Consider the following 14,502-nt stretch of genomic DNA (forward strand, 5'->3'; position numbering starts at 1 on the left):
CGAAACTTCCGTTGAAAGTGTTTATGGAAATTCGGATCAAAGTCTGCTTTACTCGTAATATCATTCTCGTTTATCCTTATCAACCAATAATTTAATGAGTCAAATTTCAATATTGCATGTATAATGCATTATACATATTAAGTTGCGTCCTTCACCTTCATTTTTTAGCCAGAATGGTAAATTATTTGATTGACATTATTATGTCTCCTTAATCATTACGCATTCATAATCTTTATTCATTTGATTATGTACATTAATATTGTTAAACGTAACTCAGTACATCTTGATATTAGTGCAAAAAAATAATTTCAGTCTCCTGTGGACTTTCGCCACGCGAGGGTGAAATGGCTCTTTCCCGCTCGTGTTCTAACATTACTTTTTGGCACGCGCAACGTGTCGAAAATTTATTTTACCTGAATGTCACGCCATCGAATAAAATGAATTTATTTAGAACGGAAAATCACGAAAAAGGGGCACCAGTTTCACGGGTAATGCCGCAGTGGCTGACGCTTCTGATAAAAAATTATATTATTTAAGCTTCGTTCACAATGAAAGCAATAACTTCGTGTGCCGAGATATTCGCATGAAGGTGATCAGACAATTCATTGAACTACATTTCAATCTGGATCACAAAGACGTCAATGGCGACACTGCGTTTTTTTCCATTTCCATTTCCATTCTTTTCGATGCGGTCACACAAGTCAGTGTTGTGAATTCTTATTTTCAGACCACGCTAAGCTCTGCATTATGCTACGAAATTTCAGAATTTATATGCGGCTCAAGTTCTTTTGGCTCTCGGCCCGGACATCAATATAGATGATGTCAATTGTAAAATATCATTCTTTACTCTTCAACAAAGTCTTGAGCCAAATTTATGAGCTATTCCTTGCGTACACCTCTGCCAATTATGTAAAAGTGGAAGATTAAAAAAAAATGTTCTTTTTGACATTTAACTAAAAATTAATTTATTTTTGAATTTAAACGTCAAAACGAAAAAATTTTATCGGCCGAAAGACACAACACTTAAAGGTGTATCATTTATTAAGTATAGTTTAAGGTAATAAATATATTAAAGATATACTTGAATATACTGCCTTTTTCAATATTCGAATTCACGTAGCAAATCACGTAAATATCCCAATGATATTGACGAGTGAATTTATTAAGATCGGATGACTTTCTACTTGGCCCGAATTTCAGTAGTTAGGGATTTTTATGGTGTTAGCGTAGTTCTAAAATTATACATAGATATAGCCTTCAATTTTGCATATATAAACATGTAAATGACTTTATTTGAAAAAATTGGAAATTACTCAGCTGGCTAGAAATTGGTCAACTTATGAGTCAACAACAAGTTTAATTTTGCAGGGATAATGGAAGGTTCTGAAAGTGAACGGACGAATCGGCTCCGATTTTTTATCCGAATAAAAGAAGTATATATTTTATGGTATAAATATACGTTTTAATCTAAAAACATACACGGTAAAAAAATTTTGATAAAAATAAAATTAACATAGCGAGGTCTGTTCAAATAAAATTTACTTATCGAATAAGATGTTGTCAGTTTGAACTCGAAGCTAAATGAAATCTGTGTTATGAAAAGGCGTTGAAAAAAGGGAAATCGGGAAGCTGCTGGAATGTCATTTTTTCTATAAAAATCGACGTAAAAACAGTGTGCAGTGCTAATCGAGCAAAATGTGGCAGAAAACCTTTCCAGAGAGCGTAAACTCCTTCGTAGCGTATAATTTGTATCAAAACATCTATCGTGTCCGAATGTGTCCATCTTCCTCTGGTAGCCGTCATATTCTGAACTCTAAAAAAAATGTATGCGAAAAGAAAATGAAATTGGCATACGTACAAATGTGTTTTTTTTTCTTTTCGTGGAAAGAAGGTATGTACCTTGTTTTGACCACATCGATCGGTGTAACTATTGCTGCTGTGACTAGGCCAGAAATCGCAAAGCTGGACAGCCATATACTCAACGTACTGTCAAAATATTCTTAAAAAAAGATGTCGTTTTTAATATGTAAAAATCTGAATGTTCGGCAAGGCGTGAAAAATGGCATACCGCTTCTAGCGAGAATTATGAGGGTGTGTATGAACGTTTCGATTTGTAATCCACTAACGATCATGGTACAGTTTGCAGTGAGGACGGCTCCTCGCCATAATGTAAAAAATCCTTCTTCCCTCGCTACCCGCATCACGGTGTCGAAGACGTTTTTGTAATTGCGTCTTTGATCTTGAAAGAAAAGCAATGGGAGGCGCGATTAATTTTGGCCCGCGCGATTATTATGCAATACGTTCTTTAATTGACTCTTGGTCGATGAATTTTTATTAAGGCTCGACGGAATTGAAAATTCGATTTACCGACAGGTAAGCGGCTATTAGCTGCCAGCCGAATAAACGCGAGCTCAGCCGGTGTCCAAACGAACGAACTGACGCATCCAGCCAGCGTTCCCAGGCCGATTTGTAGCCAAAGATCCGGGTAGCTGTCACTCCTGAAAGTGCACCATTATTTACGTCTGCGTTTGATTTATCGAAATATTTTGCTCGTCAAGCAAAAGTCGTCGTAGCGGATGGATTGCACAACTCACGAGGCTAAGTCGAACAGCCACGTGTAAATTGCCAGTCTTGTGGTGGTGTGGGCTGCGTGCCTCAGTAGACTAGCGGACAATCCCGAGTACAAGGCCGTAACTCCCTCATTTTTTAAAATTGATGAAACGTCGGCGTTGCTCGCCGTCTCGGATTCGTTCAGCTGCATACGAATTTTGATTAGGTCCAGAGGATAAACCAGGCATGATGCTGCCATCCTGATTTTGAAAGTCGAGAAACGATTGACATTTATCAATAAATTCAAGGCCGATGCATTATCGGGTATGGGGTATTTCCGTTAGTATGCCACAATTCAAGAAATTAGACCGAACGCGCGACTCGCTCAAGTTCTCTTCCTTGTCTCTTTCATTGGTGCGTGGACAAGTGGACAGTGGCCGTGAGCAGCGATGAGTCATTGTCTAAAATGATACGAGTGGTGCATTCTCAGAGTTGCGAGCATCGCGCGAAGCACCGGCGTACGTCGCGGTGTCTCGGCGCTGTTCAGCGGGACAAAATCGATTTCGAAGTACGCCGCGTCTTTCGCTTGTCGTCGTCCGATACGATAACTTATCTGAAACGAAGGCAAAAGTCGAAAAATATGCTGCGAACGCACTCACCCCGAAGAGCAGCCGATAAATATGTTGGCGCTATTCAGCGCTGCTGCTCGTAAGTCCATGTTGCTCGAGTGGTCGTGACGCAACGCCAACCGCGAGTTGCGTTCACGCTAAACGAGCGTTCGAATCGCGTCCTCCCAAAGTCGCTCGCGCGCTTATCGGACGCGGGATTGACGTGCCTCGGTCAGCTGGAACGTTGGCCAGACTGTTTGCAGCGAGAAGGCCAGCGGCTGTGCCACGGCCGCGAGCGCCGCGCGGAACAGAGCGGCGCCCGGTATCGGCGGATCCCCACCAGCGCCCGGGAAGCCACCGGAAAGCCGCCGGCGAAGCGAGCGCGACTCCAGTGGAGCGCCGGCCGCCCGGGAGCTGCCTCGAGTCGTCTTGCGCGCAAGTCCCACGGCACGCGTGGCGGAGATGAGCGCGCTGCGGAGCGGCGCGGGCCGACTGCTGCTGGCGTGGCGCTCGTCGCCTGGGCCGGACCGCGGCTGCCGAGCCGCCTCGCGGTATTACGCGATCGACGAGGGCGTGTTCGGCCTGTCCGAGCAGCAGAAAGAGGTCAGCAGCCGGTCATTGCCGAGTCGCGCTCGGCCGTGTCCGCGTCCGCGGGTCGTAATCGTCAGCCGTCACGTTCCAGCTGAGGAGCCTGGTGTTCAACTTGGCGCAGAGCGAGCTCGCGCCCAAGGCCGCCGAGATCGATAAGAAGAACCACTTCGACGGGCTGCGAGTGAGTACACAATGACTGCGCGCTTCTCGCGGCGCTCCGCTTCGAGCACGCCGGCAAATGACGAATCAACGAGAGGCGGGAGAGTCGCCGGTGAAAAGATTAGACTCGACGTAATCATTCGGGTTATTCCGACGTCTGCAGCTGCGTAAACCGAGATCGTGCCGAGAGGAGTCGAACGACGTTCGTTCGGTTGGGCCAACTGGGCCGACTAGAGCCAAGCGCCAGCACGATACGGGGATGACGTTCGAAGCCAGTGGAAGACCATTAGCGTAGTGGCGCTTGGCTTGCCCATTGGTTCGCTGATCGGCGCCTGAAATGTCAATGGAATTATTTTGATCGTTCGCAAAACGACTTTCAGCCATTCTGGAGACAACTCGGCAAGCTCGGTCTGCTGGGCATCACCGCGAAGGAGGAGTACGGCGGCACGGGTGGCGGCTACCTCGAGCACGTGGTCATTCTGGAGGAGCTGAGTCGAGCTTGCGCCGCGGTGGCTCTCAGCTACGGCGCTCACTCGAACCTCTGCGTCAATCAGATTCATCGCAACGGCACCGAGGAGCAGAAGCGCAAGTACCTGCCGAAGGTAGCTCGGCCGCGACGACGAGCGTAATACGGCGTGGCCGTCATCCAGTTAATTCCTTTGAATTCCTTTGGAAGCTGTGCAGCGGAGAACACGTCGGCGCGCTGGCGATGTCGGAGCCAGGCGCTGGCTCGGACGTCGTTTCCATGAAGCTGAGGGCCGAGAAGAGGGCCGACCACTACCTGCTGAACGGCAATAAGTTCTGGATCACGAACGGGTCCGACGCCGACGTGCTGGTCGTGTACGCGAGGACGGACCCGTCCGCGGCCAAGAAGCAGCACGGTATCACCGCTTTCATCGTGGAGAAGGGCTTCGAAGGCTTCACCACGGCCCAGAAGCTCGACAAGCTGGGCATGAGAGGCTCCAACACCTGCGAGCTCATCTTCGAAGACTGCAAGGTTCCCGGTGAGTGTATAGCCTCCCTTCGGCGAGCCTTGTTTTGCCGAAGCGAAAACTTAGACCTTGAGCTTTCTCGGTGTCGCAGTGAGCAACGTGCTGGGCCAAGAGAACAGAGGCGTGTACGTCCTCCTCAGCGGTCTGGATCTGGAGAGGCTGGTGCTGGCAGGCGGTCCACTGGGGTAACGTCGCCGACGCCCGATAAGGCCGTGCCAACTCGCAGCGGTTCTTGCTTTTCAGGATCACGCAGGCCTGCTGTGACGTGGCCTTCGAGTACGCGCACACGAGGAAGCAGTTCGGCAGGCACATCGGCGAGTTCCAGCTGGTACAGGTACGACGAGGTTGCGAGGCGGCGCGTTCGGTTGCGCACCTGTCAGCAGCACCTGTCTCCTCTTCTCGTTTCAGGGCAAAATGGCCGACATGTACGCGAAGCTGTGCGCCGGCAGAAGCTACCTGTACTCGGTGGCGCGCGCTTGCGACGGCGGCCGGGTCAATCGCAAGGACTGCGCGGCCGTGATACTGTACACCGCCGAGAATGCCACGCGGTGCGCCCTCGACGCCATCCAGATTCTCGGTGAGCGAGCCGCGCAGGCGCGTCCCCCGCGCGAACCCCGCGCGAACCCTGCACCTATCGCGTGGCTTTGTCTTTCAGGCGGCAACGGTTACATCAACGACTACCCGACCGGTCGCTTGCTGAGGGACGCCAAGCTCTACGAGATCGGCGCCGGAACCAGCGAGATCCGCAGAATGGTCATCGGCCGCGCGATCAGCGAGGAGTACGCCTGAGCGCGCTCGGACTGTGCGCGTTCCCGTCTTCCTGCTTGTATCGTTCGTTTCTCCTCCAGAAACTGCAGAAAGAGAAAAAAAAAGAAAAGAAAAGAAATAAAAAAAATATTATGGCCCAGGGCTTACTTTTGAGCAGATCGCCTGGCGTTTATTTCACCGCACCCGCTAACATTGCACGTAGCCTCGCCGCTGTCGATCTATCGCGACGATGACGAGTCGGAGGGATGACGAACCGATCTTACGGCTCGTTGGCGTTGCTCGCATCGAGATCGCGCTCGATTCTTTCTCCCGACTAGAGAGCTAGAAAGAAAGAGAAGCGAGAGGTCGGCGTCTAAATTTGCGCCGCTGCGGCGCGTCTGTCAACCCTGACTGCGCGCACGGACTGGATAGGAGCATTTGGGATGCCACGAGTCTCTAAGCTCGATAATGGCACGCGCCGACGGGAGACGAGGGAAAGCCTTCGCATCGATCGGATCGAGAAAGCCTCTCTCTCTCTCTTCTCGCCCGAGAGCCTTCGTCCAGCCGCCTGCCTTGCCGCCCGGAAGAGGAGATGCCGTCGAGACTGCGCTTCTACATCAGCAGCTACTACGAGACGCGCGTGAGTTATCGTGCCCCCTTCGCTGCTTTCGGCGGAATCGAGCGTCGCGTGCTTTTCGCTCGGCCGAGGGGCTCCGCGCCGCTGCCATCGACAGAAATCGATGAGCGCGCGTCTCCAAGTTCGTTCAACTGATTTCCTCGCAGTGGTATTTTCGTCCGAGCGCGCATCGATGCTTCCGTCATTGGATCCGCGATCGCTGCTCGTGCAGTTATCTTGGCCGCGCGAGCCCTCGAGCTGGCGCTCCGGGCGCTGATAAGTCCGGCCCGGAGGACGCCCGATGCGATGGGGCAAACGATCGTTCTCGACGAAAGCGTCTCGCGCTCGGTGCACGGCGCAAGAACAATGCTAACGCGAGTTCTGGCGGCTGCCAATATAGCGAACGAGGCCAGCGGCAGTATGGCAACAGCAGCATCGACCAGAGTCAAGCCGAGGGAGCGAGTTGGCTGCCGACTAAGGCCCGTCAAAGTCACAGCTAAAAAGCCCTGTACCGAGCTAGTACAACCTCAACCGCCGCGTTGCTCGCACGCGCTCCACGACAGTCGTTGTTGTCTTTTTCTTTCGACGTTTCTTTCCTTTTTTCGTTGTCGATTTTTTTCCTTTTTATTTCATCTTCTCTTTGCGGTCCGACGAGTATTTGTGCGCGCGGGGGGTAGATCCAGTCGAGGGGACAAGTAACGGAGATTCGAGTGCAGTGGGCGAGCGACACGATGACGAAGCGCCAGACGCTGATCGTGAGGATCAGGAGGCCGTGCAAATCTGTGTCTTGGGGCATCAGCATTGCCGGTGGCTCCGATTTGGGCACTCCCTTGGTCGTCACCCGCGTGAGTTGGATATTTTGTCGCACGGGCGCTGGAATCACGGTTGAATGCAGTGAAAGCAAGTAGAGCTTGGGTTCCCATCGATCGCGCGCTAAAAATTCGGTTGATAATCCTAACGAGGATATTAATAGACGGACGGACGGTCGGACGGACGGACGGACGATGTCGTTCGACTCCAACAGGGATAAATGGCACCGGCGTGGAACACAAGAGTATATTTATAGCTCGAATTGAAAAAATTCTGGCGTGCGTTCGCGCTAAACAAGAGCCGTTTTGAAATGACCTCGAGCACGGCTGCATCACTTGGCTCTCGATCTCAGTCCGTCTGCGAATTGCACGCACATGCGAGATAAAGCTCACCCATGAACGTACATGTTGTGTTGTTGTTGTTGCAGTCTGAGAACGATGATCTTCAGAGGGGCGACGTGATCAAGAAGATCGACGAGTACGACGTGCGCGACCTGAGGCACGTAGACGCGCAGAATCTCCTGAAAAATTCCGAGTCCGTAAAGCTCGCCATCGAAAGGTCCGGGTTGCCCCACGCCACATCCTGCGCATCATCGCACGATCAGTCAGACTCAGACAGCGCCGTCGCATCCTCCGACCGTTGCTCATTCAACAGCAAGTTCGTAATCCGCCAGATCATCGCGCGCGCGCTCGCCAAGCTCGCCGAACAGATCGCTTTCCAATTACTGTCTCGCGATTAAGCATCTGCCGCGGCGAACGCACGACGGCGAGTCCGCCTCGCGTGGAGAAAACACACGTCTCGAGAAAAACGACAGCTCCGTCGCTTACCTCGCTCGGACTATCGACTGTCCAGAAACAGAAAACAAAATAAGCAAACAAGCGTCGCGGCTGCCTTACCTCGCGCCTCGCGCTCAGCTGCATCAAAGCCCATTAACATCTTACATTCTCCTCTCGAATAAGACGCAAAGCGACAAGGCTCGCAGGTGATAATGGAAAACTTGTGTATTTCGCAAAACGTAGGCAGAAAAGTCAACAGATACCGCCGATACTGCCGAAGAGTCCGGTGCCGCCTCCTCTGCCGGTGGAGGTGCCGGAGCCCCAAAGGATCTTCTCGCCGGTCCACTTCAACCCGGCGCACGACCACCTCGACGAGGTTCGCGAGGAGAGATACTACCTGTCCCAGGTACGTACGCGAGCGCGGTGCCCCTTTGCGTTGCTTTCCCTTCGGAGCTCGGAATGACGCGGCGCGCTCCTCTCGCGGAAATCGCGGCTTCCGAACGCGTTCCAACCGTCATTCTTGACAGTGAACTGAACGCGGTGCTCGATGATCGCGCGAGACGCCAATTTGCGACGGCGATCGCGTGCTCGCGCGAGGAGAAAGCTCGGCACGGCGGGGCCGAGCTTGCGCGTATTTTCGCCCCGGCCGCGTCGATGCTGGAAAGCGCGCGCGCGCGCGCGCGAAAACGGGACTGCGACTTCGGGCTATAAATACGCGCCCACCGTCGGCGCGTCTTTTCGCAACGCACGACTTTCCTCGCCGCTCTTGAGCTTGCGGCCAATCGATTGGACTTTTCGGCGGCAAGCTCGCTCGGGCGAAGCTAGCGGCTGGCTATTGAATGACGAGCGGCCGACCTCGCGGGCTGCTTTCTTTTCTTCTCTCTTTTGTTTGCCTGGTAATTTGAGGCTTCGTTCGAACGGCGCGCTAATCGACAACGAAGCTCAGGTATTTTCATTGGTTAATTAGTGTATATTTGTCTTGGCAGCGAGTTCTTTCAGAGGTCGATTCGAAGTAAAACGCACGTTTCGCCTGTTTTATCCTTATCCGAATTAGCCGAGCAAATAAAGAACGAGCAAGTGGTCCTTATAACGAACCCCAAAAGACATCTGACTTCGTACGTGACCAGGCATATAAAGGTCATTCCGCTAAACGAATTTTCATCGATCGATCAAGACACGTGCCGCGTCAACCGTATTTAATTCGCACGCGAAAACCAGCTGTAAGACAGTCCAAAAATGAAAAACCTCCCTACTACCCGCGCATTGTAAAAACCGGAATAAATCACACGTACGCACACACAGGCGCGCGGCAGCTCCACGCGTCACCGTATTCTCGAAAGGCGCGCAGAAACCGCGTCGCTCGCGCGAGCTATAACTTTGGAGAAGGCGAGTTTCCTCAGTGTCCGCCCGCGCATCAACCGAGTCGGTCGGAGCTCCGTGCGCGCAGCCCGAGCGCGACAAGTGCGAGAAAGCCCCACACACACGGAACCGCGACAAGGATGCCTTCGTACAGGCGCTCGTACACCACCTACTACGACCGGCCGATCGACGAAAAGGAAGGCGCCGTCTATTGGGTACGTCGAGTCCTCGATTCTCTCCGCGGACGCGACGACCGGCCGAGTCTCCTCGCGCGGAACAGCCTGGACGCGATGATCGGCCGACGGGCATCCAGCGCAGAGCCTCTCGGACGACGCGCGCGCTTGCGTTATTTTCGTTCGACGCGCGTTCTGGGCCTTGATCTCTATTTCGAGCCGCGAATATTCCGCGGCGGCGCGGCTGACCCGTTTTCTCATCGCCGAGCGAACATCCGTGGACGCATCGGCGAACGACGGATTTAGAATCCTCGGCCCTGCACTTCGCCCGCGACCTTGAACGCGCGAGACCGCGAGACCGACGGGCGGCGGCGAGCTTTCGATCCGATAACTCCGACCTCGGAAGCGCGAGCAACCGATCGAACGGACAAAGCCACCAAATCCAGAGGAGCTGCCCCCGGCGAGGATTTATCGCGAGGGAGGCGTGGGGGTCGTAATTGGCGTAATTGGTCGAAGCAGCTTACGCGACGCTAACGAAGCCGGAAGGCCTGTTGCGTTGACGAACGCGTCGTTGACTTTTCTTGGCCGGTGTTCAAAGCGCGCGTCCGCCAGTCCACCGGCGAAATCGAATCCGTTAACGACGAGCCCGTTAACGCTCAGATATAAAAGTTGGACTAGTTTACGAGCTTTTTCTCCGTAGCGGATGCTCGAGTGCTTTAACGCCGGTACCCAGAGCTTTGACTCGGGCCGAGATTAAACAAATTTGTTTATGCTTGCGAAAACGGAGTTGTGGGCCAATGGCCGAAATAGCCGCGTTGTCAATTTTCTAAAATGTATTCTCTGTGTGTAAATTATTTCGACGGCGGCTCTGGGCTCGTTTGCAAAATCAAAAGTGGAACTGTCCCGAAGCATTGATTTGACGCGATGCGTTTGTCAAATATTAGCACATTGTCAAGCTTTGGCAATACAAACCAAATAGCTCAATCTAAAATTGGAAAAAAACACATGATTTTGCAATCTTCCAAGGGGAAAATCTGGAACTGAAAGTCGAATTAGTTTGGTTAAAAAGAATGTACTCGTGACGGCCAGTCGGACGTTTTCAATTGGCTTTTCCCAAACGCGGATGAAAGATCCTAAGATCCTTGACCGTTCGCATCGGAGATCGGACGAGAGTCGATCGCGATCGAAGCTACAACTCCAGCGGAGACGAATGATCCGTGCCAATGACTTGGTTTGCAGCCGTACCGCACAACGCCCTTGGTGCTTCCCGGGGCGAAGATCAAGAAAGATGCCCCGCTGGGCGAGTGCTACCTGCGCCACCATCCCAACCCAATGGTCCGAGCGCCGCCCCATCACTACGAGGTCGCCAATCCCGAAGTCGCGATGAAGCAGAAAGTACGTACATTCAAATATCAGATCACGCCGGTCGTCCAGGAGCTTCGTATCGACGAGCTTCCTATCCACGAGCTTGATTAAAACCCAAAATTAATGCAATTCTCTTTGAAAAACAACGAGTAAATAAACGAATGAATAAAAATAAGCGAGCGATCGTAAGTATACAATGCAAGCGAGCTTGGGTACAGAAGCGAATCGAGAGATAGAGAGAGAGAGAGAGAGAAGCAGAGACAGCCGTCAGCAGTGCTCTCGATTCGCTTCGGCCCTCTCGGCTTTATTTTAAGACTGCGACGGTTATGTAAGCGCGCGGCGCCTTCTTCGAGAAGCTCATCGATGTATGCATTGTTTGTTTTTTATCTACTTCTGCGACAACACGCGCTCCAGGTGGCCGACACCGTGCTCCAGCGAGTCTTGAGCCCGCACGATCTACCCAAGGTGCGCATTCATGATTTCCCGCATTTCTCTCCGACAGCTGCGGCTCTTGTCTCTCGCTTTTACGTTGCTTCTGTCCTTCGCGCTTCTTCAAAGCTGTCAGACGTACCCCTTGTGCTTTCTTTAGCCTATGGTCATTTATCACTTTTGAAAATCGGATCATTTCGCGCGCAATCGAGGCTATTGCTTTGCGCCTATCGACATCCCATTTTCAAGTACCAGTATTGCTGTACAAAATAAGTTGGCGTGTAAGCGATGGACGCGTTGGATCTGTCGCAGACTCGTTTGTTCCGTTTATTTTCATTATTTCAATGTCTCCGTCAGATCCAACAGTCGACTCGCGCAGATAAGAAACCGCTAATAATTTTTACATCCATAGCCAGCGAAAGAAAAGAACAGCTTCGTTTCCCTGGCGCATCACGTATCAAAATCATCGCCATGCGCTTCACACCGAGGATCACTCCAAAATTAATCTAACTTATATCTATAGCGCTTTAAAAACAAGTCATCCGATTGTTATTTCAGAGCATAAAAAATCACCTGCCACCGTCATCAGTTTCAATTTTAATGGATATATCATTCACTCATTATCATTTTGAAAAACAGCGCCGAGTGAAAAGCAACACGAACAAAAATTTGTTTAACTGCGTGAGCCAAATAAAACTATCAAACTGTCAACCAACGACTGATGTTTTTGTTTTTTTGTTTACGAGCTTTTTTTTCTATTTTCTTCGCATGTTTTTCCAACAAAGTAATATCCCTCGACATTATGTTTCTGTATCATTTATTCGGCAGGTCGTCAGCCAGCAATTCAATACGCCGATTGGCCTCTACTCCGAACAAAATATCGCCGACACTATAAAGTGCCAGGCCTCGGCTATACCGTAAGTAAAGCATAAGACACCGATGATTTCGGGTATAATCACGTCCTCATTTTCACATTCATTTGTCGTGTAGCGCGTCATGTACATACTTCACGTAACCGTATAATTTATCATTCATCGCACCGTACCGATCATATGGCATCGCTTCTCAAAAGAAACATTTTTCATCGACTTTTAACTTATCTGGTTGCTTTCTGTGATTTGAATTAACGCTGTGGGCGGGACGCTTGGAACAATTAACCCGCTTGTACTAGAACTTTCAATTTTCAATTAGAGAGAAAAACCAGTAACTCACATCGTAGCTTCTCGCTTCCTTTCTTTCGAAAATCAGTTCTATAATCGTAAACGGCCCGCCGATTATATAAATCGTGCTTCGTACGCGAACGCGCGTCCATTTGACTTGCGGCAGTCACGGCTGAACGAAAAACAAACTCTGTTCGGAGTATGACGAGGAACTCGTTTTCGAACCGGTGATGAGTCCCAAGATCGCAAACGGTAAACGCGACATATGCACACGTACACACAGAGAGAATGAGAGAGAGAGAGAGAGGGAGAGAGAGAGAGAGAGAGCGAGAGAGAGAGAGAGAGTGGCGCAGTTCAAGTTGGACGGCACAGCTGAACGAACAAGAACGCCCTGGCGAAAGGGAGAAAAATGACCTGAGTTCTGTTTGTTTGCAGCATATTCATAGACTTTTCCTTCCTGAAACAGAAACGGGAAATAGAGGAGCAAGCGAGACGCATGAAAGAGCAGGCCAGAGCGGCCGCTGCGAAGAACGTGTGGCCGCAGTTCAATAAGCCGATCAATCACTAAACCGAACGCACGGCTCCACCTCGCGCTTTGCCGTCTCGCGCGTCGCTTAATGGCGTTCCGTCCCTCTTCCGCACGCGAGCCACCCCGTCCCCCTTCCCCGCGCCGAGAGGACACAATCGAAACACACGAACGCGAACAACGAAACGTATACGTTTGCATGCGTGACGCAGCGCACTGTAGATCTCCAACATAGTGGTTACTAACTGGTCTGTTTCTCTTGTGAATAATACGCAAGCCGAACGCTCTCTGCGACTGCCTGCCTCTATTCTATCGCTTGACGACTGCAATATATAACGAGCTCGTCGAGACGTTCGCAGCGACGAAATATAATGTCGCCGAAAGCGCGACGGAGTTTTAACGTATGTGGCATGTTTTGCGAACGAACGATCACCGCAGCACGAAGCCGGGGGCCAAGTGGGATCCGAACCAGAGCGAGGCCTACAAGGCGCTCCAAGAGGAGGGCGACCACAGCGTCAGCCGCGTCAGCCAGCCCACGCGCCAAGGCGTTTTCTCGCCCCAGAGGCCCAGGCAATCCGGGGTAAGACTCTCTTGTCGCCTTTCACCACTTTGCGCCCTTGCAGATTTTCACTCTCCGATTCTCTCGTGTGCCCTCTTTCTAGCCTAATACCAACCCGTGGCGGCCCAAGAGTCCTGCCGTAAGTACCTCACGCCAGCTGAATATCGTCTTTTCGCTCACTTTCGAATGCCTCCTCTGCAATTCAACCTAATGTTGGGTCAATCGCTTCTTAAATTAATTAAGACGTTTCCGTTTGGCAGTGCGGCAAACGTAGGCATTTCTTTACTGCCCGACAGTGACCGAAAAGATTAATTGATTGAATCAAGTTTCTTTCTCGAATAACGTACCACTGTACTGTTTTCTCAAACAGATCAACATATACGACAATGACGGCGAGCAAATTCACCAGAGCAATAGCTTCAAGAGAATCATGTACACTGTCCTCGGGCAGACAGATTACTAGACGCAGAGGCGAATCCGGAATTCTACATTAAGACGACAATTAATTCTAACGATAATGAATAAAAGAAACAACGAATAGCGAAAGATTTCCAATTCAAAGTGGCCGATTATACAAGCCATTTCCAGAGGCATCTCGATCGAGAATGAAACAAGTGCAAAGAAAAACCTTCAGTATCACGTCGTTTTTAAGCGGATCAGAGATTTTATTTTTACACGCGCGAGCTTATTTTTTTATTTCCAACGGCATTATAATGCACAGATACACGACAAAAACGAGCCCCGAGACATTTTTAGTTTCTTCCATTATTATTTGTCTATCACAGACGCAATCATCGCCTTTGCGCTAGCTTTTACCTAATCAAAACTGGTATACTTTACGAGACGATATTTTATTGTGTTACGCTTTCGACCAAAAAGAAGAAAAAAACATGCGAGTCGGTGATACAGTACTCGTGCGCACGCGTGCTTATGTACATATATGTTACAAGTTGTAACTTAAAATGCAAATATTGTAAGAAGAAAGATTATATGAAAATAAAGATGGTTAACATGAATGGGTCTCTTTTTATTATATTATGACCATTGCAGGTGAGTATAAGGATTGTTGACATTAACAAGAC

At 50.5% G+C, this 14,502-nt stretch overlaps 3 protein-coding genes across 10 annotated transcripts; 2 read left to right on the forward strand and 1 right to left on the reverse strand.

The window, feature by feature from the left end:
• Positions 1 to 325: 325 nt before the first annotated feature.
• LOC131669073 (mitochondrial 2-oxoglutarate/malate carrier protein-like) lies at positions 326 to 8,154 on the reverse strand. 2 transcript variants are annotated; one of them, XM_058943671.1, is made up of 8 exons: positions 8,015 to 8,154; positions 7,901 to 7,917; positions 7,478 to 7,655; positions 2,595 to 2,810; positions 2,368 to 2,498; positions 2,069 to 2,239; positions 1,900 to 1,999; positions 326 to 1,813 (listed from the first exon to the last, which is right to left on the reverse strand). In XM_058943671.1, coding segments are annotated over exons 3-8 (840 nt in total). In that variant the 5' UTR covers positions 7,480 to 7,655; positions 7,901 to 7,917; positions 8,015 to 8,154; the 3' UTR covers positions 326 to 1,593. The 2 variants fall into 2 exon arrangements, with proteins under 2 accessions (XP_058799654.1, XP_058799653.1); XM_058943670.1 differs by lacking the exons at positions 7,478 to 7,655; positions 7,901 to 7,917; positions 8,015 to 8,154 and adding an exon at positions 3,210 to 3,349.
• On the forward strand, positions 3,615 to 5,782 carry LOC131669070 (isovaleryl-CoA dehydrogenase, mitochondrial). The gene is made up of 8 exons (XM_058943660.1): positions 3,615 to 3,761; positions 3,841 to 3,930; positions 4,289 to 4,510; positions 4,585 to 4,912; positions 4,992 to 5,085; positions 5,144 to 5,234; positions 5,309 to 5,477; positions 5,556 to 5,782. Exons 1-8 carry the CDS (start codon positions 3,621 to 3,623, stop codon positions 5,687 to 5,689), a joined length of 1,269 nt encoding a protein of 422 aa, XP_058799643.1. The 5' UTR covers positions 3,615 to 3,620; the 3' UTR covers positions 5,690 to 5,782.
• Positions 5,906 to 14,436, forward strand: LOC131669071 (PDZ and LIM domain protein 3). Of its 7 annotated transcripts, none has more exons than XM_058943661.1 (9): positions 5,906 to 7,108; positions 7,501 to 7,730; positions 8,093 to 8,255; positions 10,621 to 10,776; positions 11,161 to 11,211; positions 12,004 to 12,092; positions 13,300 to 13,441; positions 13,524 to 13,559; positions 13,791 to 14,436. In XM_058943661.1, exons 1-9 carry the CDS (start codon positions 6,995 to 6,997, stop codon positions 13,881 to 13,883), a joined length of 1,074 nt encoding a protein of 357 aa, XP_058799644.1. In that variant the 5' UTR covers positions 5,906 to 6,994; the 3' UTR covers positions 13,884 to 14,436. The 7 variants fall into 7 exon arrangements, with proteins under 7 accessions (XP_058799644.1, XP_058799647.1, XP_058799650.1 ...); XM_058943664.1 differs by having other exon boundaries at positions 7,501 to 7,631; XM_058943667.1 differs by having other exon boundaries at positions 7,501 to 7,575; positions 8,097 to 8,255.
• Positions 14,437 to 14,502: the final 66 nt, after the last annotated feature.

The sequence above is a fragment of the Phymastichus coffea genome, unplaced genomic scaffold, assembly GCF_024137745.1.
Source record: "Phymastichus coffea isolate CEN01 unplaced genomic scaffold, Cenicafe_Pcof_1.1 PCOF00087, whole genome shotgun sequence".
Taxonomy (NCBI): domain Eukaryota; kingdom Metazoa; phylum Arthropoda; class Insecta; order Hymenoptera; family Eulophidae; genus Phymastichus; species Phymastichus coffea.

Coding starts and splice junctions, on each gene's coding strand:
- LOC131669073 (XM_058943670.1), bottom strand. CDS start 3,268: ATGGACTTACGAGCAGCAGCGCTGAATAGCGCCAACATATTTATCGGC. Junction 2,240..2,367: donor TAATAGCCGCTTACCTGTCG/GTAAATCGAATT, acceptor TTTTCTTTCAAG/ATCAAAGACGCAATTACAAA. Junction 1,814..1,899: donor ATCGATGTGGTCAAAACAAG/GTACATACCTTC, acceptor CATTTTTTTTAG/AGTTCAGAATATGACGGCTA.
- LOC131669070 (XM_058943660.1), top strand. CDS start 3,621: ATGAGCGCGCTGCGGAGCGGCGCGGGCCGACTGCTGCTGGCGTGGCGC. Junction 4,913..4,991: donor CGAAGACTGCAAGGTTCCCG/GTGAGTGTATAG, acceptor TCGGTGTCGCAG/TGAGCAACGTGCTGGGCCAA. Junction 5,086..5,143: donor CTGGCAGGCGGTCCACTGGG/GTAACGTCGCCG, acceptor CTTGCTTTTCAG/GATCACGCAGGCCTGCTGTG.
- LOC131669071 (XM_058943661.1), top strand. CDS start 6,995: ATGACGAAGCGCCAGACGCTGATCGTGAGGATCAGGAGGCCGTGCAAA. Junction 13,442..13,523: donor AGAGGCCCAGGCAATCCGGG/GTAAGACTCTCT, acceptor CCCTCTTTCTAG/CCTAATACCAACCCGTGGCG. Junction 13,560..13,790: donor GGCGGCCCAAGAGTCCTGCC/GTAAGTACCTCA, acceptor TTTCTCAAACAG/ATCAACATATACGACAATGA.